This window comes from Salmo salar, chromosome 04, assembly GCF_965601325.2.
Source record: "Salmo salar chromosome 04, fSalSal1, whole genome shotgun sequence".
Lineage (NCBI taxonomy): Eukaryota > Metazoa > Chordata > Actinopteri > Salmoniformes > Salmonidae > Salmo > Salmo salar.
In genome coordinates this window covers 1,547,936-1,574,554 of record NC_138294.1, presented here as the reverse complement: position 1 = coordinate 1,574,554, position 26,619 = coordinate 1,547,936, and the positions used below count along the sequence as shown (strand labels likewise).

Sequence of the window (26,619 nt, the reverse complement as noted above, 5' to 3'; positions counted from 1 at the left end):
CTGCGCCGGTGCCCAGTCCAGGCACGGCGTCCAACCCAGCTCCATGGCCAGAGCCATCCTTTGCGCCGGTGCCCAGTCCAGGCACGGCGTTCAGCCCGGCGCGATGGCCGGATCCAGGGTCTGAGCGGGGGCTACGACCTGCACCGGAGCCGCCACCGACACTAATCACCCCTTTCCCTCCCCATTTGGTTTCAGGTTTTGTGGCCGGAGTCCGCACCTTTGGGGGGGTACTGTCACGCCCTGACCATAGAGAGCCCTTGGTTCTCTATGGTGTAGTAGGTCAGGGTGTGACTAGGGGGTGTTTTAGTCTATATTTTCTATGTTGGTGTTTTTGTATTGTTCCCAGTTAGAGGCAGCTGGTAATCATTGCCTCTAATTGGGGATCATATTTAGGTAGCAGTTTTCCCACCTGTGTTTGTGGGATATTGTTTGTTTTTGTATGTGCTTGTGACACTACGACTTCACGTTCTTTGTAAGTTTTGTTTCTAGTTTCACTGAAATAAAGATGTGGAACCCAACACACGCTGTGCCTTGGTCCACTCATTTTGAAGAACGTGACACATCTAGCTATCTGGAGACAGTAAATGTAGACCTCAGACCCTGTCTGAGAGAGATAGAGACACCTCTGAATAACTATTCTCTCTGGTGTCAATGTCACACAGGACACAGCATAGTGTATAAAACTCTACATGGTCATTGATGGCCGACCACAGAGTGCAAGACTTAATGCAGCATTTCCTAAACTCAGTCCTGGGAACCCCAGGAGGTGCATGTTTTAGTTTTTTCCATAACAATACACAGCTGATACAAATAATTAACTCTTCATCATCAAGCTGTGATTAGTAGAATCCACTAAATATACGAACTAATCTGCACTGTGGTAAACTAAACTAACATAAACTAAATATACAAACTAATCTTCACTGTGGGAAACAAACATGGTTCTCAGAAAATAAGTCTGGAGTCACATGGTGGTGGTTAGTGTCATACTATTGGTTAGACAGTTTCCCCTTTAATGAGGTTGACAGTTAAAACTGTCTCTTACATTAGACTGAGTCACACAGAGGCTCCAGCTGTGCAGAGAACAGACACAAACCTACAACTGAGATAACAGCAGACTTTACAGCAGTAGAAGTTACAGCAGTAGAAGTTACAACAGTAGAAGTTACTGCATTTGAACACACGTGTGTAAAGATGTCAGAGGAAATCTATGAAAACAGCGATGGATTTAGAGGCAAAAAAATAAATGAAATAGAGACCATGGATTTTAATGATCAAATATACAACAACGAAAGACCCATCATGCCCTGCAAGAAGGATGGAGTTGGTGATCAACATTCAGGTAACAGTTTATCCTGGTATAGTGCTTGACACTGACACACACTTACACCCCAACACACACATGCACACACACACACACATGCACCCGCACACACACACAACTTTTTTGCACTACATTTCCTACACTGACTATATGCATACACACTGGATTCTACAACAGGCTCACATGTACTGACACTGACACCACACACAACATAAATACAGACATTTCTCATTTACATAAATATTCACACCCAAGTCAATACATGTTAGAATCACGTTTGGCAGCGATTACAACTGTGAGTCTCTGGGTAAGTTGAATCTCTAAGAGCTTTTTCTTTTCAAATTTCTTCAAGCTCTGTCAAATTGGTTGTTGATCATTGCTTGGCAACCATTTTGAAGTCTTACCATAGATTTGCAAGCAGATTTAGATCACAACTGTAACTCTGCAAACTCCAGTGTAGATTTGGTCTTGTGTTGTTGGTTGTCTGGTGGAAAGCAGACTGAACCAAGTTTTCTTCTAGGATTTTTCCTGTACTGAGCTCCATTCTATAAAACATTTTATCCTGAAAAACTCCCCATTCCTTAACAATTACAAGCATACCGATAACATGATGCAGCCACCACTATGATTGAAACTATTGAGAGAAGTACTCAGTAATGTGTTGTGTTGGATTGCCCCCCTGTATTCAGTACAAAAAGTGAATTGCTTTGCCACATTTCTTTGCAGTATTACTTAAGTGCCTTGTTGCAAACAAGATGCATGTTTTGGAATATTTTTTATTCTGTACAAGCTTCCTTCTTTTCACTCTGTCAAGTAGGTTAGTATTGTGGAGTAACTACAATGTTGATCCATCCTCAGATATCACCCTTCTGTATCTGTGGTGAAATGTGGCAGAGCTAGAGCGATGTTTGTCAGACCATGAGACATCCTGAAAATCGGTCTTCTCTCAAAATCTTACGTAGCATCTGAACGGTTTGGCCTACAAACTATTATAACCCCTCTATTGAAAGATGAGACTCTCACAAACGGGATGGGGTTCTCCATTTAGGACGTCCACAAGCCTCACACCACTCTGAAGGTCCCTGGTACCAGTAAAAAGAAAGTGAATGGAAGTATATATGGAGATAGTTTAGTGCCTAAAATAAGGGGATAAATATATGTAAAAAAAATTACATGTTTCCTGATCTTTCTAATATCTCTCAGATTTAGGGCACTTCAGAACAAACATCCTTTTGATATTTTTGGGGACTATCTGTTGTTCCATGTCGTGAACCTGTTATTCAATGTGTTTCCATTGGCTAATAGCGTAAATGCCAAATTCAATGCTTCATGTAATAATTTTTTCACATTTGTTTTTATACATTAATGGGTCTTAAAATTATAAATCAAATAGCTAAATAATCCTTGGTATCTTAAAACAATTCCATATGTTGGCTCAGACCCTCCCCTCCCCCGGCTCAGACTCTAGAGGGTTAAACACTATAATTGCAAGCAGAGTGATTCATTGCAACTTATTATGTGACTTGTAAGCAAATGACTTATTATAAATGAGCTTATTTAGGTTGAAGTGGTTGAATACTTATTGAATCAAAACATTTCAGTTTTTCATTTTATATATAAAACCTTATATGTTATAACAGGTCAGTATATAAATATTATGTTATATATAAATATTATGTTATATATATATATATATATATATATATATATATATATATATATTTATATATATATATATAAACATAATTCCTCTTTGACATTATGGGGTATTGTGTGCAGGTCAGTGATAAAACATCATTTAAAAGTCAGTCAGTAACAACAAAATGTGGAAAAAGGCACTTTTCTGATGGCACTAGCTACCTCTATTACCTCGTACCCCTACACATCGGTAGGTACTCCCTGTACATAGCTACCTCTATTACCTCGTACCCCTTCACATCTGCTTGGTACTGGTACTCCCTGTACATAGCTACCTCTATTACCTCATACCCCTACACATCAGCTTGGTCCTGGTACTCCCTGTATATACAGTGCATTCAGAAAGTATTCACACCCCTTGACTTTTTCCAAATTTTGTTACGTTACAGCATTATTCTAAAATGTATTTAACCTGTTATGGATAGGGGGCAGTATTTTCACGGCCGGATAAAAAACGTACCCGATGTAATCTGTTTATTACTCCTGCCCAGAAACTAGAATATGCATATAATTGTTTGATTTGGATAGAAAACACCCTAAAGTTTTAAAACTGTTTGAATGGTGTCTGTGAGTATAACAGAACTCATATGGCAGGCCAAAACCTGAGAAGATTCTGTACAGGAAGTACCCTGTCTGACCATTTCTTGGCTTTCTTTGTCATCTCTATCGAAAATAGAGGATCTCTGCTGTAACTTGACACTTTCTAAGGCTCCCATAGGCTCTCAGAAGGCGCCAGAACGTTGAATGATGACTCTGCAGTCCCAGGCTGAAAAACAGTAGCGCATTTGGATAGTCGTCGATCTGAGAACAATGAGACGGGCGTGCACGTGAAGAGTCCATTTTACATTTTCAGTCTTTGAACGAAAACGACGTCTCCCGGTCGGAATAATATCGCTATTTTACGAGAAAAATCGCATAAAAATTGATTTTAAACAGCGTTTGACATGCTTCGAAGTACGGTAATGGAATATTTTGAATTTTTTTGTCACGATATGCGCCGGCGCGTCACCCTTCGTTACCCTTCGGATAGTGTCTTGAACGCACAAACAAAACGCCGCTATTTGGATATAACTATGGATTATTTGGAACCAAACTGTCACATAATCCATCGTGCTGTTGAAAGGAGGACCAAGGCGCAGCGGGAATATGGATGCTCATATTTTAATTTAAAAAAAAGGAGTAAAGCATCCACTGAAAAAACAATAAACAAAACAATGAACAGTACTCACGATACGACAGTGTAGCAGGCTAAACCAAAAAAAGCAGTGCTCACAACAATTCCCCACAAACACACAGACAAACACACCCAACTAATATAGGACTTCCAATCAAAGGCAACACCACACAGCTGCCTTCAATTGGAAGTCCACCCCAATTACCTCTACATAGAAACACCCAACCTAGACAGAACAAAGAAAACACAACTTCTTCTGCCACGCCCTGACCAACACTTATACACCTACTCCACCTGCTGGTCAGGACGTGACATTACCCCCCCCCCCCCTAAAGGTGCAGACCCCGAATGCACCTTCAAAAGAAAAAATACAGAACACCCAAAACAACCCGTAAATTTCCCCCTAACTACAGGGAGGGAAGGGAGGGTGGCTGCCGTCAACGACGGCACTGTGCTACATCCCCCCTCCCCAACCCACCTATGTTGGAGGCGGCTCAGGTTCTGGCCGTTGCAGGCAGTCGGGACAGTCCGGCAGCTCGGGGCGGTCCGGCCGCTCCGGCGGCTCGGGGCGGTCCGGCCGCTCCGGCGGTTCGGGGCGGTCGGGCCGCTCTGGCGACTGTTGACTGGCGGGCAGCTCTGGCGACTGTTGACTGGCGGGCAGCTCTGGCGACTGTTGACTGGCGGGCAGCTCTGGCGACTGTTGACTGGCGGGCAGCTCTGGCGACTGTTGACTGGCGGGCAGCTCTGACGACTGTTGACTGGCGGGCAGCTCTGACGACTGTTGACTGGCGGGCAGCTCTGACGACTGTTGACTGGCGGGCAGCTCTGACGACTGTTGACTGGCGGGCAGCTCTGGCGACTGTTGACTGGCGGGCAGCTCTGGCGACTGTTGACTGGCGGGCAGCTCTGGCGACTGTTGACTGGCGGGCAGCTCTGGTGACTGTTGACTGGCGAGGCTGGGTTTACGCACTTGAAGCCTGGTGCGTGGTGCTGGTACTGGGCGTACCAGATTGGGAACACGCACCTCAAGGCTAGTGCGTGTAACGGGAAACACCGGACCGTTGAGTCGCACTGGCAGTCTTAAGCGCAGGGTTGGCATCTCCGGTGCTGGCTCGATGCCTACTTTCCCCTGGCACGTGCGGGGTGCTGGTATTGAGCCTACTGGCCTAAAAATACCAGGCCCTACCATGGCACCTACCCCAAAGCACGGGACCTGTCCAGTCTGTTTACTTTTAACAAGGGTACGGGGCGCTGGCCTGGGTTTCCAATCTTGCCCCGTCACACAGCCCTTGTGCCCCCCCCTAAAAAATTCTTGGGGGTGCCTCTCGGTCTCCCTTACCCGTCGTGTTCCCCAGTCCTCGCCAGAATTCTTCCGCTGCTTGGTCCTGTGTTGGTGGGAAATTCTGTCACATAATCCATTGTGCTGTTGAAAGGAGGACCAAGGCGCAGCGGGAATATGGATGCTCATATTTTAATTTTTTTTAAAAGGAGTAAAGCATCCACTGAAAAAACAATAAACAAAACAATGAACAGTACTCACGATACGACAGTGTAGCAGGCTAAACCAAAAAAAGCAGTGCTCACAACAATTCCCCACAAACACACAGACAAACACACCCAACTAATATAGGACTTCCAATCAAAGGCAACACCACACAGCTGCCTTCAATTGGAAGTCCACCCCAATTACCTCTACATAGAAACACCCAACCTAGACAGAACAAAGAAAACACAACTTTTCTGCCACGCCCTGACCAACACTTATACACCTACTCCACCTGCTGGTCAGGACGTGACACAAACCAACATTTGTTGTTGAAGTAGAAGTCCTGGGAGTGCATTCTGATGAAGAACAGCAAAGGTAATCCAATTTTTCTTATAGTAAATCTGAGTTTGGTGAGCACCAAACTTGGTGGGTGTCAAATTAGCTAGCCCGTGATGGCGAGCTATCTACCCAGAATATTGCAAAATGTGCTTTCACCGAAAAGCTATTTTAAAATCGGACACCGCGATTGCATAAAGGAGTTCTGTATCTATAATTCTTAAAATAATTGTTATGTTTTTTGTGAACGTTTATCGTGAGTAATTTAGTAAATTCACCGGAAGTGTTCGGTGGGAATGCTAGTTCTGAACGTCACATGCTAATGTAAAAAGCTGGTTTTTGAAATAAATATGAACTTCATTGAACAAAACATGCATGTATTGTATAACATAATGTCCTAGGGTTGTCATCTGATGAAGATCATCAAAGGTTAGTGCTGCATTTAGCTGTGGTTTTGTTTTTTGTGACATTATATGCTAGCTTGACAAATGGGTATCAGATTATTTCTGGCTGGATACTCTCCTGACATAATCTAATGTTTTGCTTTTGTTGTAAAGCCTTTTTGAAATCGGACAGTGTGGTTAGATAAAGGAGAGTCTTGTCTTTAAAATGGTGTAAAATAGTCATATGTATGGAATCTTCTCAGGTTTTGGCCTGCCATTTGAGTTCTGTTATACTCAGACACCATTCAAACAGTTTTAGAAACTTTAGGGTGTTTTCTATCCAAAGCCAATAAATATATGCATGGGTTTTCATTGAGAATCTAGAATTTTAAGGCAGTTGCTTGCAGTTCCTATCGCTTCCACTGGATGTCAACAGTCTTTAAAAATTTGTTGATGTTTTTCCTTTGTGTAATGAAGAAGTAGCCCTGTTCAGAAAGAGGGTCGAGTGAAGTGTACTGTTTGATAGAGGCGCGTGACCTGAAAAACACTCTCCACTTTGTTTTCCTCCGGTATTGAACGCAGTTTATCCCGTCTTAAATTTTATCGATTATTTACGTAAAAAAATACCTAAAGTTGTATTAGGAAAGTTGTTTGAAGTGCTGGGACAAAGATTACAGGTAATTTCTGAGAGATTTTGTAGTCATATTGCGCAAGTTGTTACCGGTGTTTCTCCTGGATCAAACGTGGACATTTTGGATATATAACGACGGAATTAATCAAACAAAAGGACCATTTGTGATGTTTATGGGACATATTGGAGTGCCAACAGAAGAAGCTCGTCATTTTTACATTTACATTTACGTCATTTAGCAGACGCTCTTATCCAGAGCGACTTACAAATTGGTGCATTCACCTTAAGATATCCAGTGGAACAACCACTTTACAATAGTACATCTATATGTTTTTTTGGGGGGGGGGGCGGGGGGGGTTAGAAGGATTACTATATCCTATCCCAGGTATTCCTTAAAGAGGTGGGTTTTCAGGTGTCTACGGAAGGTGGTGATTGACTCCGCTGTCCTGGCGTCGTGAGGGAGCTTGTTCCACCATTGGGGTGCCAGAGCAGCGAACAGTTTTGACTGGGCTGAGCGGGAACTGTGCTTCCGCAGCGGTAGGGGGGCCAGCAGGCCAGAGGTGGATGAACGCAGTGCCCTTGTTTGGGTGTAGGGCCTGATCAGAGCCTGAAGGTACGGAGGTGCCGTTCCCCTCACAGCTCCGTAGGCAAGCACCATGGTCTTGTAGCAGATGCGAGCTTCAACTGGAAGCCAGTGGAGTGTGCGGAGGAGCGAGGTGACGTGAGAGAACTTGAGAAGGTTGAACACCAGACGGGCTGCGGCGTTCTGGATGAGTTGTAGGGGTTTGATGGCACAGGCAGGGAGCCCCGCCAACAGGGATTTGCAGTAATCCAGACGGGAGATGACAAGTGCCTGGATTAGGACCTGCGCCACTTCCTGTGTAAGGCAGGGTCGTACTCTGCGAATGTTGTATAGCATGAACCTACAGGATCGGGTCACCGCCTTGATGTTAGCGGAGAACGACAGGGTGTTGTCCAGGGTCACGCCGAGGCTCTTAGCACTCTGGGAGGAGGACACAATGGAGTTGTCCACCGTGATGGCGAGATAAAGGCAAGGCGTTAATTATATGTTATTTCTGAGTTTTGTGTCGCGCCTGGCGGGATGAAATATGATTGTCAGTGTTTGTTTGATGGGGTGCTGTCCTGAGATTATAGCATGGTTTGCTTTCGCCGTAAAGCCATGTTGAAATCTGACACGGTGGCTAGAAAAACAAGAAGTTCAGCTTTAATTTGGTGTGTGCACTTGAAAGTTAAATATTTTAAATATATTTTTTTTAATTTGGCGCTCTGCCATTTCACCGGATGTTGTCAAATCGATCCCGTTAACAACCCTCCAGACGAGCTTCAATGCCATACAACTCTCCTTCCGTGGCCTCCAACTGCTCCTAAACAACTAAATGCATGCTTTTCAACCGATCGCTGCCTGCACCTGCCCGCCTGTCCAGCATCACTACTCTGGACGGTTCTGACTTAGAATATATGGACAACTACAAATACCTGGGTGTCTGGTTAGACTGTAAACTCTCCTTCCAGACTTACATCAAACATCTCCAATCCAAAGTTAAATCTAGAATTGGCTTCCTATTTCGCAACAAAGCATCCTTCACTCATGCTGCCAAACATACCCTCGTAAAACTGACCATCCTACCGATCCTCGACTTCGGCGATGTCATTTACAAAATAGCCTCCAATACCCTACTCAACAAACTGGATGCAGTCTATCACAGTGCCATCCGTTTTGTCACCAAAGCCCCATATACTACCCACCACTGCGACCTGTACGCTCTCGTTGGCTGGCCCTCGCTTCATAATCTCCGCCAAGCCCACTGGCTCCAGGTCATCTACAAGACCCTGCTTAGGTAAAGTCCCCCCTTCTCTCCGCTCACTGGTCACCATAGCAGCACCCACCTGTAGCACGCACTCCAGCAGGTATATCTCTCTGGTCACCCCCAAAGCCAATTCCTCCTTTGGCCGTCTCTCCTTCCAGTTCTTTGCTGCCAATGACTGGAACGAACTACAACAATCTCTGAAGCTGGAAACACTTATCTCCCTCACTAGCTTTAAGCACCAGCTGTCAGAGCAGCTCACAGATCACTGCACCTGTACGTAGCCCATCTATAATTTAGCCCAAACAACTACCACTTCCCCTACTGTATTTATTTATTTTGCTCCTTTGCACCCCATTATCTCTATTTCTACTTTGCACTTTCTTCTACTACAAATTTACCATTCCAGTGTTTTACTTGCAATATTGTATTTACTTTGCCACCATGGCCTTTTTTTGCCTTTACCTCCCTTATCTCACCTCATTTGCTCACATTGTATATAGAGTTATTTTTCTACTGTATTATTGACTGTATGTCAATAATAAGGTGAAATAAAAAATAAAATAAAAAGACGGGCGAGGAGCTGTCCGTTGTGAGCGTTGGAATCAAGGGGTGAATCGAGTGGAACAGTGTCCAAGCCCGACTGTTAACGACACCACAGTCCAGGAAACTCTCTTCGGCGCCTGAGTCAGTGAGAGCAGGCAGAGGGAAAAGCCAGGCTCTGCAACACGAGGGCGCCGTCAAGCAGGGGTCTGGGGGGAGATGGGCCGGCGATTTGGCTCAACAGTATATCCCCCACTACTGCTGAGCACCACTTTTGCTGGACGCAGGGAACAAGTGGAGACAAAGTGACCAACCTGGCCACAGAACAGGCAGCTTCTAGTGCTGATTTGCCGCTGCCTCTCCTCTGGAGAGAGACGGGCCCGGCCGAGCTACACGGAGGCAGCCAGTCAGGAAGGAAATCTTGACCCGTTCACTACCATAAGAGTTGGGCTGCTGCTCGAATACTAGTGAACATTGTACCAAAAAGGCTCTGTGTCTAGATTGATCAAGACAATTTTTATGGATGAGGGAAAAAAACAATTGAATCCATTTTAGAATAAGGCGTAACAAAATGTAGAAAAAGTCAAGAGGTCTGAAAACTTTCCAAATGCACTGTAGCCATGTTATTTTGACTTGTTATTCTTCTTAGTTTTTTCACTGTGTATTTATTTATTGTGTCGCTATTTTAAATGTTGTATCTTCAACTCGGCATTGTTGGAAAAGGACCCGTAATTCAGCATTTTACTATTAGCATACACCTGTTGTTTACCAATCAAATGACAAATTACGTTTCATTTTGATTGAAATAGGTGCCGGCAGTCATTTGGGTACCTGGACTCTGCATTATGTTCAAGCCAATCATCTGTTAGAGGTTCTGGAACTCAGTTCTGGTGGTCTGTTCCATGTCAACCATGCGTTTTTCAAAGAGAAACTGGACACATATGTAGAAACCAACTACAACGCTGATAAAGAGCAAGTTCTTATGGTAATCATTTGTGCTTCAGTGTTTTGTCAGTGGTGGAAGAGATACTCTGGAGCTGTTGCAGTGTGTCTGGGGCTGCTGTGTGTTCTCCTACTGGCTGGGATCATAGGCCTGTTACTCTACCGTGAGTTTGATATGTTCTCACTCAAACATTCTTCATCATCAGTGATGTAATGACCAGGGTTCAATTACATTTACATTTCAGTCAATTCCATTCAGAAAGTAAGCCAAATTTAAATTCCAAAAATTGGAAATCAATTGGAATTCCAGTGTATTTCCTGAATTGACTGGAATTGAATGCAACTGACCCCAACCTTGGTAATGTCTGATTAACTTTTCCACTGTTACCTTGTTCAATGATCTCATTATTTCAGAGAGAAACCAATTGACCAGTTACAACACCCTGACCAAAGATGGAGACCAGTTACAGACCAGCGGCAACAACTTGAGAGACCAGCTACAGACTAGCAACAACACCCTGACCAAAGAGAGAGACCAGCGACAGACTAGCAACAGCACCCTGACCAAAGAGAGAGACCAGCTACAGACCAGTTACAACACCCTGATCAAAGAGAGAGACCAGCTACAGACCAGTTACAACACCCTGACCAAAGAGAGAGACCAGCTACAGACCAGTTACAACACCCTGATCAAAGAGAGAGACCAGCTACAGACTAGCAACAACTCCCTGACCAAACAGAGAGACCAGCTACAGACCAGCTACAACACCCTGACCAAAGAGAGAGACCAGCTACAGACCAGATACAACACCCTGACCAAAGAGAGAGACCAGCTACAGAAAGAGATAGAACGTCTGAAACAATCTTTAGTTGAGAAAGGTGAGTCAAATAGTCTCATGACTATTCTGTTTGACAGTCTCTGTATCAGTTCACGTCACTTACAGACAGGAATTTAACTTATATTAAATGAAAAATGATGCTTCCAAACCGTCCATTAGTTAGTGTCTTCCTTGAGTGTTTGATTGATACTTAATTAAACGTCGTATTAAAGTGACTAAAGCAAGAAATGTTCAACTTCTAGTGTGTCCGCAAGAATGGAAGAAGCTTGGTAGCAGTTGTTACTACGTCTCTACTGAGTACAAATCCTGGGAGGAGAGCAGACAGGACTGCAGAAATAGAGGAGCAGACCTGGTGGTCATCAACAGCGAAGAGAAACAGGTGTGTGACAAAGCGAGAGGGTGAGTGAGTGAGTGAGTGAGTGAGTGAGTGAGTGAGTGAGTGAGAGACAAAAAGAGAGTGAGACAGGGATGCAGCTTAAGCCCCACCCTCTTCAACATATATATCAACGAATTGACGAGGGCACTAGAACAGTCTGCAGCACCCGGTCTCACCCTACTATAATCTGAAGTCAAATGTCTACTGTTTGCTGATGATCTGGAGCTTCTGTCCCCAACCAAGGAGGGCCAACAGCAGCACCTAGATCTTCTGCACAGATTCTATCAGACCTGGGCCCTGACAGACCTGGGCCCTGACAGTAAATCTCAGTAAGACAAAAATAATGGGTGTTCCATAAAAGGTCCAGTTGCCAGGACCATGAATAAAAATTCCATCTAGACACCGTTGCCCTAGAGCACACAAAACTATACATATCTCGGTCTAAACATCAGCTCCACAGGTAACTTCCACAAAGCTGTGACCGATCTGAGAGACAAGGCAAGAAGGGCCTTCTATGCCATCAGAAGGAACATAAAATTGACATACCAATTAGGATCTGGCTAAACATTGTTTTAATCAGTTATAGAACCCATTGCCGCTCACCAACCAAGAATTCACAAAATGGGACAAACATCAAATTGAGACTCTGCATACATCATTCTAAAAAAATATCCTCTGTGTACAATGTAAAACACCAAATGATGCATACAAAGCAGAATTAGGCCGATACCCGCTAATTATCAAATTCCAGAAAAGAGTCGTTAAATTCTACAACCACCTAAAAGGAAGCGATTCCCAAACCTTCCATAACAAAGCCATCACCTACAGAGAGATGAATCTGGAGAAGAGTCCCCTAAGCAAGCTGGTCCTGGGTCTCTGTTCAAAAACACAAACAGACCCCACAGAGCACCAGGACAGCAACACAATTACACAAATAATAATTACTTGACATGTTAGAAAGTATTAACAAAAAAATAGAGCAAACTAGAATGATATCTGGCTCTAAACAGAGAGAACACAGTGGTAGAATACCTGACCCCTGTGACTGACCCAGACTTAAGGAAAGCTTTGACTATATACAGACTCAGTGAGTATAGCCTTGTATTGAGAAAGGCCGCCGTAGGCACACCTGGCACTCAACAGAAGACCGGCTACAGTGGGGGAAAAAAGTATTTGATCCTCTGTTGATTTTGTACGTTTGCCCACTGACAAAGAAAGGATCAGTCTATAATTCTAATGGTTGGTTTATTTGAACAGTGAGAGACAGAATAACAACAAAAATATCCAGAAAAACGCATGTCAGAAATTTTATAAATTGATTTGCATTTTTATTTTCTTTACTATCTTTATTGATTTATTTAGTACTTTAACTACTTGCAAATAATATGACATTTGAAATATCTTTATTGTTTTGGAACTTTTGTAAGTATAATGTTTACTGTTCATTTGTATTGTTTATTTCAGTTTTGTTTATAATCTAGTTAACTTGCTTTGACAATGTAAACATATGTTTCAGAGAGAGAGAGAGAGAGAGAGAGAGAGAGAGAGAGCTTTTGACTTTCTTTACTGAAACATTCTCATTTCATTTAAAACTCACCACCCAACCTCCCCCTTAAAAATAAAACCAAAAATACATCCTGTAATGCATACATGTACCATACTTGCCTTTCCAGCAACCACATGATACAAACCAACATCACAATACTCAAGACAATACCCACTCCTACAACCGTATATCCAAAACATCTTCCCCAGCTATACAGACAGCCCCCCCAACACACCATATCTCCTGAAACATCTCCACACTTTTTATCATTTTATAGAACTCAAACTCAACCCTAAGGCGCGCAGAGACCATCCCATTAAACAATAATAAAGGGTCTGTTATCCCCCCACCTTTGACCCTGTTCCTCCTTGTTAGCCAAATAGCTAACTTTGCCTGAGCAAACAGAAAATTCAACAAAACACATTTTTCCTTCTCCTTACTTGAATACCTGTATCCCATTATGAACACCCCACCAGTAAAGACCACCCCCAACCTCTCACACAGACATTCCAACAGAGACATTAATGGCATTAATCTGGTGCACACAGAAAACACATGAATCACAGTTTCTTTCATTTTACAGAAAGGACACTCCTGCCCGGCTCCCGGTTCAACCCGTGCCAACCAGCTGTTAGTGGCCAGGGCTCCATGAAGAACCCTCCACTGGAGGTCCCCTGACCTCTTTGGTACTGGGGGTTTGTAGAGCCCCCTCCATCTAAAACCCACCATACTCTCCGCTCCACATACACCCTGCCACTGATGTGCCTTCACTCCTGTTAGGCTCCTAATGTTCCTCACCTTAACACAGAGGTTGTAGAGGGCTTTACCTCCCACCCCTTCAAACTCCCCCAGGCTCGGAGTGTTAAAATCTAACAAGTCCTCCAGACCCCTTTGCCAGTCTCCAGTCTCTGCCGTCACCTGCAGTGGCGGAAACATTGGTGGCCCCTCTCCCTTTGGCTGCTCAAACATCCCCCTTACCGGCTCAGACGGTGCCTCCTGGACCTCCTCCAGGAATCTCTCCAGCAGCCTAAGAGACGTTATTCCTGTTTGCTGTGCCAAGACTTCCGGGCTTTTCCACCCCTCCTCTCCCAGGAGTCTCAAGTCACCCAGCCTTTTTACACCCCCTGCCATCAGTTGCCTCTGCAGGGTGGCCGACTGGACCGATCTCAGAGGGATGGCTGGGTTGTGGAAGATAGGCTCCTCCCACACCCACAGCCCAGGCTCCACACCCCCTTCTCGTGTGTGCCTTAGCAGCTGCCAGGCCCTCAGCACCGCAGAGTAAAAATCTGAGAGACCTGCTGTACTCAGCCTCTCCAGCTTCATGAGGAACAGCTGCCGGTCCAACCCTAAATCTCCAGCTCTCCTCAGCAGCGCGCATGCTGGTTCCCTCCAGCCAACATCAGTATGGTACAGCAGTCTCTGTGCCGCCTTTAGCCGGAAAGCAGCCATCCTGCTCTCCAGTTCCACCAGGCCCTGTCCTCATTCGTGGACGGTCATATACAACACTGCCGCCCTCAGCCAGTGATGGCCCGACCAGAAGAAGTCCACCAGCTTGCGTTGCAGGCCTGCGAGCCGACCGGCGGGGGGGTTGAGGACAGCCAGTTTATGCCACAGGGAAGATGGCACCAGGTTGTTAATTATCAGCACCCTCCCTCTATATGACACTTGGGACAGGAGCCACCTCCACCTGGCCAGTCTTGACACCACTGCCTGTGACAGCCCCTCCCAGTTCTTCCTGACCCACCTCTCCGAGCCCAGGTACACCCCCAACACTTTAAGCCCTTCACAACCCCACTGCAAACCCCCTGGAAGCAGAGGAGGAGCCCTATCCCCCCATGCCCCACATAACAGAGCTTTGCTCTTGCCCCAGTTTACCTTAGCTGATGAAGCTCCCTCGTACACCTTCAGACTGGTCTCCAGTGCCTGCATATCCTTACCATCCCTGACCATCACAGAAACATCATCTGCATATGCTGACACTGCTATGGCTGTCACCACACCCATACCTGTCCAGCACACTCCCTGCAGTCTCCTGTGTAGCAGTCCTAAAAAAGGCTCAATGGCTAGTGTGTATAACTGCCCAGATAGAGGGCATCCTTGTCTAATGCCCCGTCTCACCCAGACTGGCCTACTGAGCCCCCCTCCCACCTTAACCATACATGACGCCCCAGCATACAATAGCTTCACACAGGTCAAAAAACTCCTCCCAAACCCAAACACAGACATCACATTAAACAGATATTCATGGTCCACTCTGTCAAAAGCCTTCTCTTGATCTAAAGAGACCAGTCCAAAGTTCACATTAGAACCTCTCGACAAGTCCAACATGTCCCTAATTAAGAACAGGTTGTCCGTGATTGAGCGTCCCGGTACACAATATGTTTGGTCCTTAAGTACCATCGAGTCCAAGTGGGACTTCAGTCTGTTAGAGAGGACCTTGGCAAATATCTTGTAGTCCGCACAGAGCAATGCCACAGGCCTCCAGTTCTTAAGTTCACACAAGTCCCCTTTTTTGGGCAGGAGAGTCAGAGCCGCCCGACGGCAGCTCATCGGCAACTCTCCTACCCCGATGCATTCACGCAACACGCAAAAGAAGTCCTGTCCAATTATTCCCCAGAATTTTTTATAAAACTCCACTGGGAGTCCATCGACCCCCGGTGCACGACCGGGGGACATCTGGGTTACGGCCTCTGCCAGTTCATGGGACAACAGAGGAACGTCCAAATCGTCCCTCTGTGCCAGAGAGAGTTTAGGGAGTCCTGTGAACAAGACCTGAGCACACAAAGGATCACACTCTTCTGCCCTATACAATTCAGTATAAAACTCCACAGTCCGCTCCCGCATCTCACCCACCACAGAGGTCACCCGCCCATCAGACAGCCGTAGACAATGCATACCTTTGGTTTCACTGCTCTGTCTTTCCAAACCAAAGAAGAAGGAGCTGGGAGCATCCATCTCATTGAGCATGGAGAATCTAGCTCTTACAAGTGCTCCCTTTGCTTTAACCTGGAAAAAACTGCCCAGGTCCCTGCGTAATTCAGCTAAATTAGCCTGGAGGCCTACATTGCCTTGCCCCACCATCTCTACCTCCATCTCACTAATACACCGCTCTAGTTCCCCCAATACTCTCCTAGCCTCTGAGGATGAGAGAGCTGTGTATTGTTGACAGAAAAGCCGAATTTGGACTTTCCCCACATCCCACCATTGGCTCAGAGACTCATACTCCTCTATTTGCTGCCTCCACCTTTCCCAGAAGGTCTGGAAACCTGCGCAAAAAGTGGCATCTTGTAAGAGCTTTACATTGAATTTCCAATAGGATACCTGCCGGGGCCCTGGTGAAATAGACAGCCGAGCCATGGTTATGTGATGATCGGAAAACCCCACCGGGAGAATGGTAGCGCCCAACAGCCTATTGCTCCGATTCCTAGACATATAAAACCGATCAAGTCGGGCTGCACCCACCCTAGCCCCAAAAACCTTCACCCATGTGTACTGTCTTGTGTTCGGATGTTTAGTTCTCCAAACATCCACTAAGTCGAACTGATTAATAATGTCCCTTAACACTCCCACTGACACTGAATGAGGCTCTTCCCCATTTCTGTCTTTTGTAAAATACATTGTGAAGTTCCAGTCCCCTCCGACCACCAGTGTCTCCTCAGGCGCTACCTGTGAGAGTTCCTGTCTAAGACTCCCAAATAGAACCCCTTTTTCTCTCCCTGTGTTAGGCGCATACACATTTATAAAGACAAAACCCATGTTGTTAATTTCTGCTTTAACAACAAGGAGCCTACCCCTACACACCTCCTTTGAGGAGCAAATTTTTACAGACAGACCCGGTGCAAAAAGGACTGCCACTCCTGCACTAAGATTTGTCCCATGGCTCAACACACTTGCCCCTTTCCACCAGAGCCCCCAATCGACTTCATTCAACACATCACTATGTGTCTCCTGCAGAAACAACACCTGTACTTTTTTTTGTTTTACATATTCACCCAACACACTCCTCTTTCCCGCATCTCTGGCGCCATTTATATTGAGCGAGCCTACGCGAAGAGTCTCCATAAGAAGTGGGAGAAAAGCCAGCAGAGAAAAAAGACCAATAGCAAAGCTCAAAAGTCCCAGTGTCAGAAAGAAAGTATACATCTAAACAGTGTCCGAAGGTAAACCCTTACGCACTGTTGTGACCCACTTCCTCAACCTAAACCGTTTCCTGGGTGAGAGGACACCATGCCCCTCATTTTTCACAGCATGTTGTACTGATCGTACAAACTTTCTTGAATCAGGGAAAAAAGCCTCAAGATTAACTTTTTTCCCCTTGGTCTCATTCAGGAACTTTGTCAGTTCTCTCAACGTGTACTTAGACCCCTCTGCTTGACTGGCTGTCAGCTCCGGGCCTATTGAAGAGGAGTCTGAAAAAAATATCTCCTCATCCTCTTCCTCAGACTCACTTTCCTCCTCATCTCTATCTCCCACCCTGACCACCTGCTCTTCCTCTCTGGTCATGGCATCCCCCACAGCAACAGGCAAAATTTCCATTGTGCCTTTAACCACACCCTTTTTCCTTTTCCGCTTGGCACCCTCCTCCTCCCCCCCTAGTCTCTTACACTTCCCCACTATACTCTCCTCATCCACTAGCATAACCTGACTAGACCTAGCATCCTCTACACCACCCTCCATAGCATGACTAGGCCCAGCATCATTTACACCATCCTCCATATCATAGCTAAGCCCAGCCTCAGCTACCCCACCATCTCTAGCCTGACTAGGCTTAGCCTCCACTACCCCACCATCTCTAGCCTGACTAGACCCAGCCTCCGCTACACCACCATCTCTAGCCTGACTAGACCCAGCCTCCACTACACCACCATCTCTAGTCTGACTAGACCCAGCCTCCTCTACCCCACCATCTCTTGCCTTACTAGACCCAGCCTCAGCTACCCCACCATCCCTGGTATGACTAGGCCCAGCCTCTGCTGTCTGCATCTCATTTCCCCCTGCACTTTGACCTCGATTTCCCCCACCGGCGCTTGTACCCTCACTTTGTCTATGGCCTTTATGTGGGCACGCAAAGCTCTTATGCCCCAAATCCCCACACTCAAAACACCGTAGACTGTCTGTGCTGGCAAACCCTGCATAGAGCCCCTCCCCATGCCTCACTTTAAAATGCACATTTAGCTGTTGCTCATTGTTGTTCAGAAACATAAACACTTGCCTCCGGAACGAAACAACGTGCTTAACAGCAGCTGCCTGAAAACCTGCCGACAGTACACGAAACCCGCTAGCAAACTTACCAAAACGACTCAGCTCTTTCCTGATTTGATAGTCCGTAATAAACGGAGGTAAATTTGCAACAACTACTCTTGTCGAAGGGGTGGAAAGAGGTAAAACTGGCACCAACACATCCCTTACAAATATTCCGCTAGCAATTAGCCTACCAACCAAATTTTCTCTTTTCATGAAGACCACCACTGCTTTGTTCATTCTAGAAGCAGAATGTATAAATTCAGCTCCTACCTGTTCGCCGACCGCGAGCAGAACCTCCTCCACCTTAACTCCATTCTCAGGAACACACCTGAATCCATGCCGTATCGACATTGTCTCCTCCGCGCTAGGCTGAGAAGCCATCGCGCATACCACACCTTGCAAACCCCAGAAACCTTACTCTGTCCTCTTCCACCTTAACTCTGAAAAAAAACGGTGGATACCGCTAAAACAAATATTGCATTAACCCTCCACCATAGAAAATAAAATGTAAGAAAAAGATCAAGAAAAGAGTCTAGAAAGTTAGGACAGAGTCCTCCGCACCAAACACTCAAACTCCAAAAAACTCCCAGCATGCACACACACACAGAGAGAGAGAGAGAGAGAGAGAGAGAGAGAGAGAGAGAGAGAGAGAGAGAGAGAGAGAGAGAGAGAGAGAGAGGAGAGAGAGAGAGAGAGAGAGAGAGAGAGAGAGAGAGAGAGATTAACAATGTTGTCTCTCTCCCTTAACTACAGACATTGGTCAATTGGTTATGTGGAGTATATGACTATGTCTGGATTGGTCTGACTGACTCTGTTACTGAGGGGACCTGGAAATGGGTGGACGACACACCACTGACCACAAAGTAAGACATTCATGAATTCTGTGTCACTATGACGTCACTGTCTGGAGTAGTAGGTTCAGAGTGGACAGTCTGATTCTATGTGTTGTTTCTCCTACAGGTATTGGAACAGTGGACAGTCTGATTCTATGTGTTGTTTCTCCTACAGGTATTGGAACAGTGGACAGTCTGATTCTATGTGTTGTTTCTCCTACAGGTATTGGAACAGTGGACAGCCTGATTATATGTGTTGTTTCTCCTCCAGGTATTGGAACAGTGGACAGTCTGATTCTATGTGTTGTTTCTCCTTCAGGTATTGGAACAGTGGACAGTCTGATTCTATGTGTTGTTTCTCCTACAGGTATTGGAACAGTGGACAGTCTGATTCTATGTGTTGTTTCTTCTACAGGTATTGGAACAGTGGACAGTCTGATTCTATGTGTTGTTTCTCCTACAGGTATTGGAACAGTGGACAGTCTGATGCTATGTGTTGTTTCTCCTACAGGTATTGGAACAGTGGACAGCCTGATTCTGTGTGTTGTTTCTCCTACAGGTATTGGAACAGTGGACAGTCTGATTCTATGTGTTGTTTCTTCTACAGTTATTGGAACAGTGGACAGTCTGATTCTATGTGTTGTTTCTTCTACAGTTATTGGAACAGTGGAGAGCCTAATGGTGGCGTGGCTGACAACTGTGTGTATTTCTACTCCTGGACATCAGACAAAGGAGAATGGTGGGACTATTACTGTTCCTATAAATACAGATGGATCTGTGAGAAATAGGATTCATCCTCGGTACTCTGAACTGCTAAATAGGATTATGCTAAGTACTATCAATCGTAAACTTTTTTCTGCTTATTCAATTTACCTTGTCAAGTACATACAATATATAACAATACAAATGTATAATACATTATAATAAAAATAACAAAACATATGCAATAACAATACAATGAACTGATAACAGAAGGACTGTTCTCTTTATTGTCGTAGTAATTCACCACTAAGGACTCAAAGTAAAAGGAAATGAATCCTGAGTTGACTGTTCAGCTACTGTAGGTTATTCTCCATATAGCTGAGTTGACTGTTCAGCTACTGTAGGTTATTCTCCATATGGCTGAGTTGACTGTTCAGCTACTGTAGGTTATTCTCCATATGGCTGAGTTGACTGTTCAGCTACTGTAGGTTATTCTCCATATGGCTGAGTTGACTGTTCAGCTACTGTAGGTTATTCTCCATATGGCTGAGTTGACTGTTCAGCTACTGTAGGTTATTCTCCCATACGGCTGAGTTGACTGTTCAGCTACATGCTACTGTAGGTTATTCTCCCATATGGCTGAGTTGACTGTTCAGCTACTGTAGGTTATTCTCCCATATGGCTGAGTTGACTGTTCAGCTACTGTAGGTTATTCTCCATATGGCTGAGTTGACTGTTCAGCTACTGTAGATTATTCTCCCATATAGCTGAGTTGACTGTTCAGCTACTGTAGGTTATTCTCCCATATGGCTGAGTTGACTGTTCAGCTACATGCTACTGTAGGTTATTCTCCATACGGCTGAGTTGACTGTTCAGCTACTGTAGGTTATTCTCCATATGGCTGAGTTGACTGTTCAGGTACTGTAGGTTATTCTCCATATGGCTGAGTTGACTGTTCAGCTACTGTAGGTTATTCTCCCATATGGCTGAGTTGACTGTTCAGCTACTGTAGGTTACTCTCCCATATGGCTTAGTTGACTGTTCAGCTACTGTAGGTTACTCTCCCATATGGCTGAGTTGACTGTTCACTTACTGTAGGTTATTCTCCATATGGCTGAGTTGACTGTTCAGCTACTGTAGGTTATTCTCCATATGACTGAGTTGACTGTTCAGCTACATGCTACTGTAGGTTATTCTCCATATGGCTGAGTTGACTGTTCAGCTACTGTAGGTTATTCTCCATATGGCTGAGTTGACTGTTCAGCTACATGCTACTGTAGGTTATTCTCCATATGGCTGAGTTGACTGTTCAGCTACTGTAGGTTATTCTCCATATGGCTGAGTTGACTGTTCAGCTACTGTAGGTTATTCTCCATATGGCTGAGTTGACTGTTCAGCTACTGTAGGTTATTCTCCATATGGCTGAGTTGACTGTTCAGCTACATGCTACTGTAGGTTATTCTCCATACGGCTGAGTTGACTGTTCAGCTACTGTAGGTTATTCTCCATATGGCTGAGTTGACTGTTCAGCTACTGTAGGTTATTCTCCATACGGCTGAGTTGACTGTTCAGCTACATGCAACTGTAGTTTACTCTCCACAATGGCTGAGCTGACTGTTCAGCTACTGTAGTTTACTCTCCTATATGGCTGAGTTGACTGTTCAGCTACATGCTACTGTAGGTTACTCTCCCATATGGCTGAGTTGACTGTTCAGCTACATGCTACTGTAGGTTATTCTCCATATGGCTGAGCTGACTGTTCAGCTACTGTAGTTTACTCTCCCATATGGCTGAGTTGACTGTTCACCTACATGCTACTGTAGGTTATTCTCCCATATGGCTGAGTTGACTGTTCAGCTACTGTAGGTTATTCTCCATACGGCTGGGTTGACTGTTCAGCTACTGTAGGTTATTCTACATACGGCTGAGTTGACTGTTCAGCTACATGCTACTGTAGGTTATTCTCCCATATGGCTGAGTTGACTGTTCAGCTACATGCTACTGTAGGTTATTCTCCATATGGCTGAGTTGACTGTTCAACTACTGTAGGTTATTCTCCATACGGCTGGGTTGACTGTTCAGCTACTGTAGGTTATTCTCCATATGGCTGAGTTGACTGTTCAGCTACTGTAGGTATTTCTACATATGGCTGAGTTGACTGTTCAGATACTGTAGGTTATTCTCCCATATGGCTGAGTTGACTGTTCAGCTACATGCTACTGTAGGTTATTCTCCCATACGGCTGAGTTGACTGTTCAGATACTGTAGGTTATTCTCCATACAGCTGAGTTGACTGTTCAGCTACTGTAGGTTATCCTCCATACGGCTGAGTTGACTGTTCAGCTACTGTAGGTATTTCTCCATATGGCTGAGTTGACTGTTCAACTACTGTAGGTTATTCTCCATACGGCTGAGTTGACTGTTCAGCTACATGCTACTGTCGGTTATTCTCCCATATGGCTGAGTTGACTGTTCAGCTACATGCTACTGTAGGTTATTCTCCCATATGGCTGAGTTGACTGTTCAGCTACATGCTACTGTAGGTTATTCTCCCATATGGCTGAGTTGACTGTTCAGCTACATGCTACTGTAGGTTATTCTCCCATACGGCTGAGTTGACTGTTCAGCTACTGTAGGTTATTCTCCATATGTCTGAGTTGACTGTTCAGCTACATGCTACTGTAGGTTATTCTCCATATGGCTGAGCTGACTGTTCAGCTACTGTAGGTATTTCTCCATATGGCTGAGTTGACTGTTCAGATACTGTAGGTTATTCTCCATATGGCTGAGTTGACTGTTCAACTACTGTAGGTTATTCTCCATATGGCTGGGTTGACTGTTCAGCTACTGTAGGTTGTTCTCCATATGGCTGAGTTGACTGTTCGGCTACATGCTACTGTAGGTTATTCTCCATACGGCTGAGTTGACTGTTCAGCTACTGTAGGTTATTCTCCATATGGCTGAGTTGACTGTTCAGCTACATGCTACTGTAGGTTATACTCCATATGGCTGAGTTGACTGTTCAGCTACATGCTACTGTAGGTTATTCTCCATATGGCTGAGTTGACTGTTCGGCTACATGCTACTGTAGGTTACTCTCCCATACGGCTGAGTTGACTGTTCAGCTACTGTAGGTTATTCTCCATATGGCTGAGTTGACTGTATAGCCACTGTAGGTTATTCTCCATACGGCTGAGTTGACTGTTCAGCTTCTGTAGGTTATTCTCCCATATGGCTGAGTTGACTGTTCAGCTACATGCTACTGTAGGTTATTGTCACATATGGCTGAGTTGACTGTTCAGCTACATGCTACTGTAGGTTATTCTCCATATGGATGAGCTGACTGTTCAGCTACTGTAGTTTACTCTCCCATATGGCTGAGTTGACTGTTCAGCTACATGCTACTGTAGTTTACTCTCCCATATGGCTGAGTTGACTGTTCAGCTACATGCTACTGTAGGTTATTCTCCATATGGCTGAGTTGACTGTTCAACTACTGTAGGTTATTCTCCATACGGCTGGGTTGACTGTTCAGCTACTGTAGGTTATTCTCCATATGGCTGAGTTGACTGTTCGGCTACTGTAGATTATTCTCCATATGGCTGTGTTGACTGTTCAGCTACATGCTACTGTAGGTTATTCTCCAAAACGGCTGAGTTGACTGTTCAGCTACTGTAGGTTATTCTCCATATGGTTGAGTTGACTGTTCAGCCACTGTAGGTTATTCTCCATATGGCTGAGTTGACTGTTCAGCTACTGTAGGTTATTCTCCCATATGGCTGAGTTGACTGTTCAGCTACATCCTACTGTAGGTTATTCTCCATATGGCTGAGTTGACTGTTCAAGTACTGTAGGTTATTCTCCATACGGCTGGGTTGACTGTTCAGCTACTGTAGGTTATTCTCCATATGGCTGAGTTGACTGTTCGGCTACTGTAGGTTATTCTCCATATGGCTGAGTTGACTGTTCAGGTACATGCTACTGTAGGTTATTCTCCAAAACGGCTGCGTTGACTGTTCAGCTACTGTAGGTTATTCTCCATATGGTTGAGTTGACTGTTCAGCCACTGTAGGTTATTCTCCATATGGCTGAGTTGACTGTTCAGCTACTGTAGGTTATTCTCCCATATGGCTGAGTTGACTGTTCAGCTACATCCTAGAGTAGGTTATTCTCCATATGGCTGAGTTGACTGTTCAAGTACTGTAGGTTATTCTCCATACGGCTGGGTTGACTGTTCAGCTACTGTAGGTTATTCTCCATATGGCTGAGTTGACTGTTCGGCTACTGTAGGTTATTCTCCATATGGCTTAGTTGACTGTTCAGCTACATGCTACTGTAGGTTATTCTCCAAAACGGCTGAGTTGACTGTTCAGCTACTGTAGGTTATTCTCCATATGGTTGAGTTGACTGTTCAGCCACTGTAGGTTATTCTCCATATGGCTGCGTTGACTGTTCAGCTACTGTAGGTTATTCTCCCATATGGCTGAGTTGACTGTTCAGCTACATCCTACTGTAGGTTATTCTCCCATATGGCTGAGTTGACTGTTCAGCTACTGTAGGTTATTCTCCATATGGCTGAGTTGACTGTTCAGCTACTGTAGGTTATTCTCCCATACGGCTGAGTTGACTGTTCAGCTACTGTAGGTTATTCTCCATATGGCTGAGTTGACTGTTCAGATACTGTAGGTTATTCTCCATACGGCTGAGTTGACTGTTCAGCTACTGTAGGTATTTCTCCATATGGCTGAGTTGACTGTTCAACTACTGTAGGTTATTCTCCATACGGCTGAGTTGACTGTTCAGCTACATGCTACTGTCGGTTATTCTCCCATATGGCTGAGTTGACTTTTCAGCTACATGCTACTGTAGGTTATTCTCCCATATGGCTGAGTTGACTGTTCAGCTACATGCTACTGTAGGTTATTGTCCCATATGTCTGAGATGACTGTTCAGCTACATGCTACTGTAGGTTATTCTCCATATGGCTGAGCTGACTGTTCAGCTACTGTAGGTATTTCTCCATATGGCTGAGTTGACTGTTCAGATACTGTAGGTTATTCTCCATATGGCTGAGTTGACTGTTCAACTACTGTAGGTTATTCTCCATATGGCTGGGTTGACTGTTCAGCTACTGTAGGTTATTCTCCATATGGCTGAGTTGACTGTTCAGCTACATGCTACTGTAGGTTATACACCATATGGCTGAGTTGACTGTTCAGCTACATGCTACTGTAGGTTATTCTCCATATGGCTGAGTTGACTGTTCGGCTACATGCTACTGTAGGTTACTCTCCCATACGGCTGAGTTGACTGTTCAGTTACTGTAGGTTATTCTCCATATGGCTGAGTTGACTGTTCAGCCACTGTAGGTTATTCTCCATACGGCTGAGTTGACAGTTCAGCTTCTGTAGGTTATTCTCCCATATGGCTGAGTTGACTGTTCAGCTACATGCTACTGTACGTTATTCTCCCATATGGCTGAGTTGACTGTTCAGCTACATCCTAATGTAGGTATTTCTCCATATGGCTGAGTTGACTGTTCAGATACTGTAGGTTATTCTCCATACGGCTGAGTTGACTGTTCAGCTACTGTAGGTTATTCTCCCATATTGCTGAGTTGACTGTTCAGCTACATGCTACTGTAGGTTATTCTCCCATACGGCTGAGTTAACTGTTCAGCTACATGCTACTGTAGGTTATTCTCCCATGTGGCTGAGTTGACTGTTCAGCTACATGCTACTGTAGGTTATTCTCTATATGGCTGAGTTGACTGTTCAGCTACATGCTACTGTAGGTTATTCTCCATATGGCTGAGCTGACTGTTCAGCTACTGTAGGTTATTCTCCATATGGCTGAGTTGACTGTTCAGCTACTGTAGGTTATTCTCCCATATGGCTGAGTTGACTGTTCAGCTACATGCTACTGTAGGTTATTCTCCCATATGGCTGAGTTGTCTGTTCAGCTACTCTAGGTTATTGTCCCATATGTCTGAGTTGACTGTTCAGCTACATGCTACTGTAGGTTATTCTCCATATGGCTGAGCTGACTGTTCAGCTACTGTAGTTTACTCTCCCATATGGCTGAGTTGACTGTTCAGCTACTGTAGTTTACTCTCCCATATCGCTGAGTTGACTGTTCAGCTACTGTAGGTTATTCTCCCACATGGCTGAGTTGACTGTTCAGCTACATGCTACTGTAGGTTATTCTCCCATACGGCTGAGTTGACTGTTCAGCTACATGCTACTGTAGGTTATTCTCCCATGTGGCTGAGTTGACTGTTCAGCTACATGCTACTGTAGTTATTCTCCCATATGGCTGAGTTGACTGTCCCATCTATGTAGGTTTCTCCATGGCTGAGTTACTGTCAGATACTGTAGGTTATTCTCCATACGGCTGAGTTGACTGTTCAGCTACTGTAGGTTATTCTCCCATATTGCTGAGTTGACTGTTCAGCTACATGCTACTGTAGGTTATTCTCCCATACGGCTGAGTTAACTGTTCAGCTACATGCTACTGTAGGTTATTCTCCCATGTGGCTGAGTTGACTGTTCAGCTACATGCTACTGTAGGTTATTCTCTCATATGGCTGAGTTGACTGTTCAGCTACATGCTACTGTAGGTTATTCTCCATATGGCTGAGCTGACTGTTCAGCTACTGTAGGTTATTCTCCATATGGCTGAGTTGACTGTTCAGCTACTGTAGGTTATTCTCCCATATGGCTGAGTTGACTGTTCA

The 26,619-nt window shown here is 44.9% G+C and overlaps 1 protein-coding gene across 1 annotated transcript in view; it reads left to right on the top strand.

Annotated features, from left to right (window-relative positions):
* Positions 1-1,065: 1,065 nt before the first annotated feature.
* Positions 1,066-26,619, top strand: part of LOC123738994 (uncharacterized) — a 29,136-nt gene continuing 3,582 nt past the window's right edge. Inside the window, exons 1-9 of the mRNA XM_082973916.1 lie at positions 1,066-1,342; positions 10,406-10,507; positions 10,758-11,222; positions 11,425-11,561; positions 19,102-19,211; positions 19,357-19,404; positions 19,501-19,548; positions 19,645-19,692; positions 19,837-19,920. Coding sequence (XP_082830042.1) covers positions 1,195-1,342; positions 10,406-10,507; positions 10,758-11,222; positions 11,425-11,561; positions 19,102-19,211; positions 19,357-19,404; positions 19,501-19,548; positions 19,645-19,692; positions 19,837-19,920 — 1,190 coding nt within the window. The 5' untranslated portion in view covers positions 1,066-1,194. The remainder of the gene's footprint in view (positions 1,343-10,405; positions 10,508-10,757; positions 11,223-11,424; positions 11,562-19,101; positions 19,212-19,356; positions 19,405-19,500; positions 19,549-19,644; positions 19,693-19,836; positions 19,921-26,619) is intronic.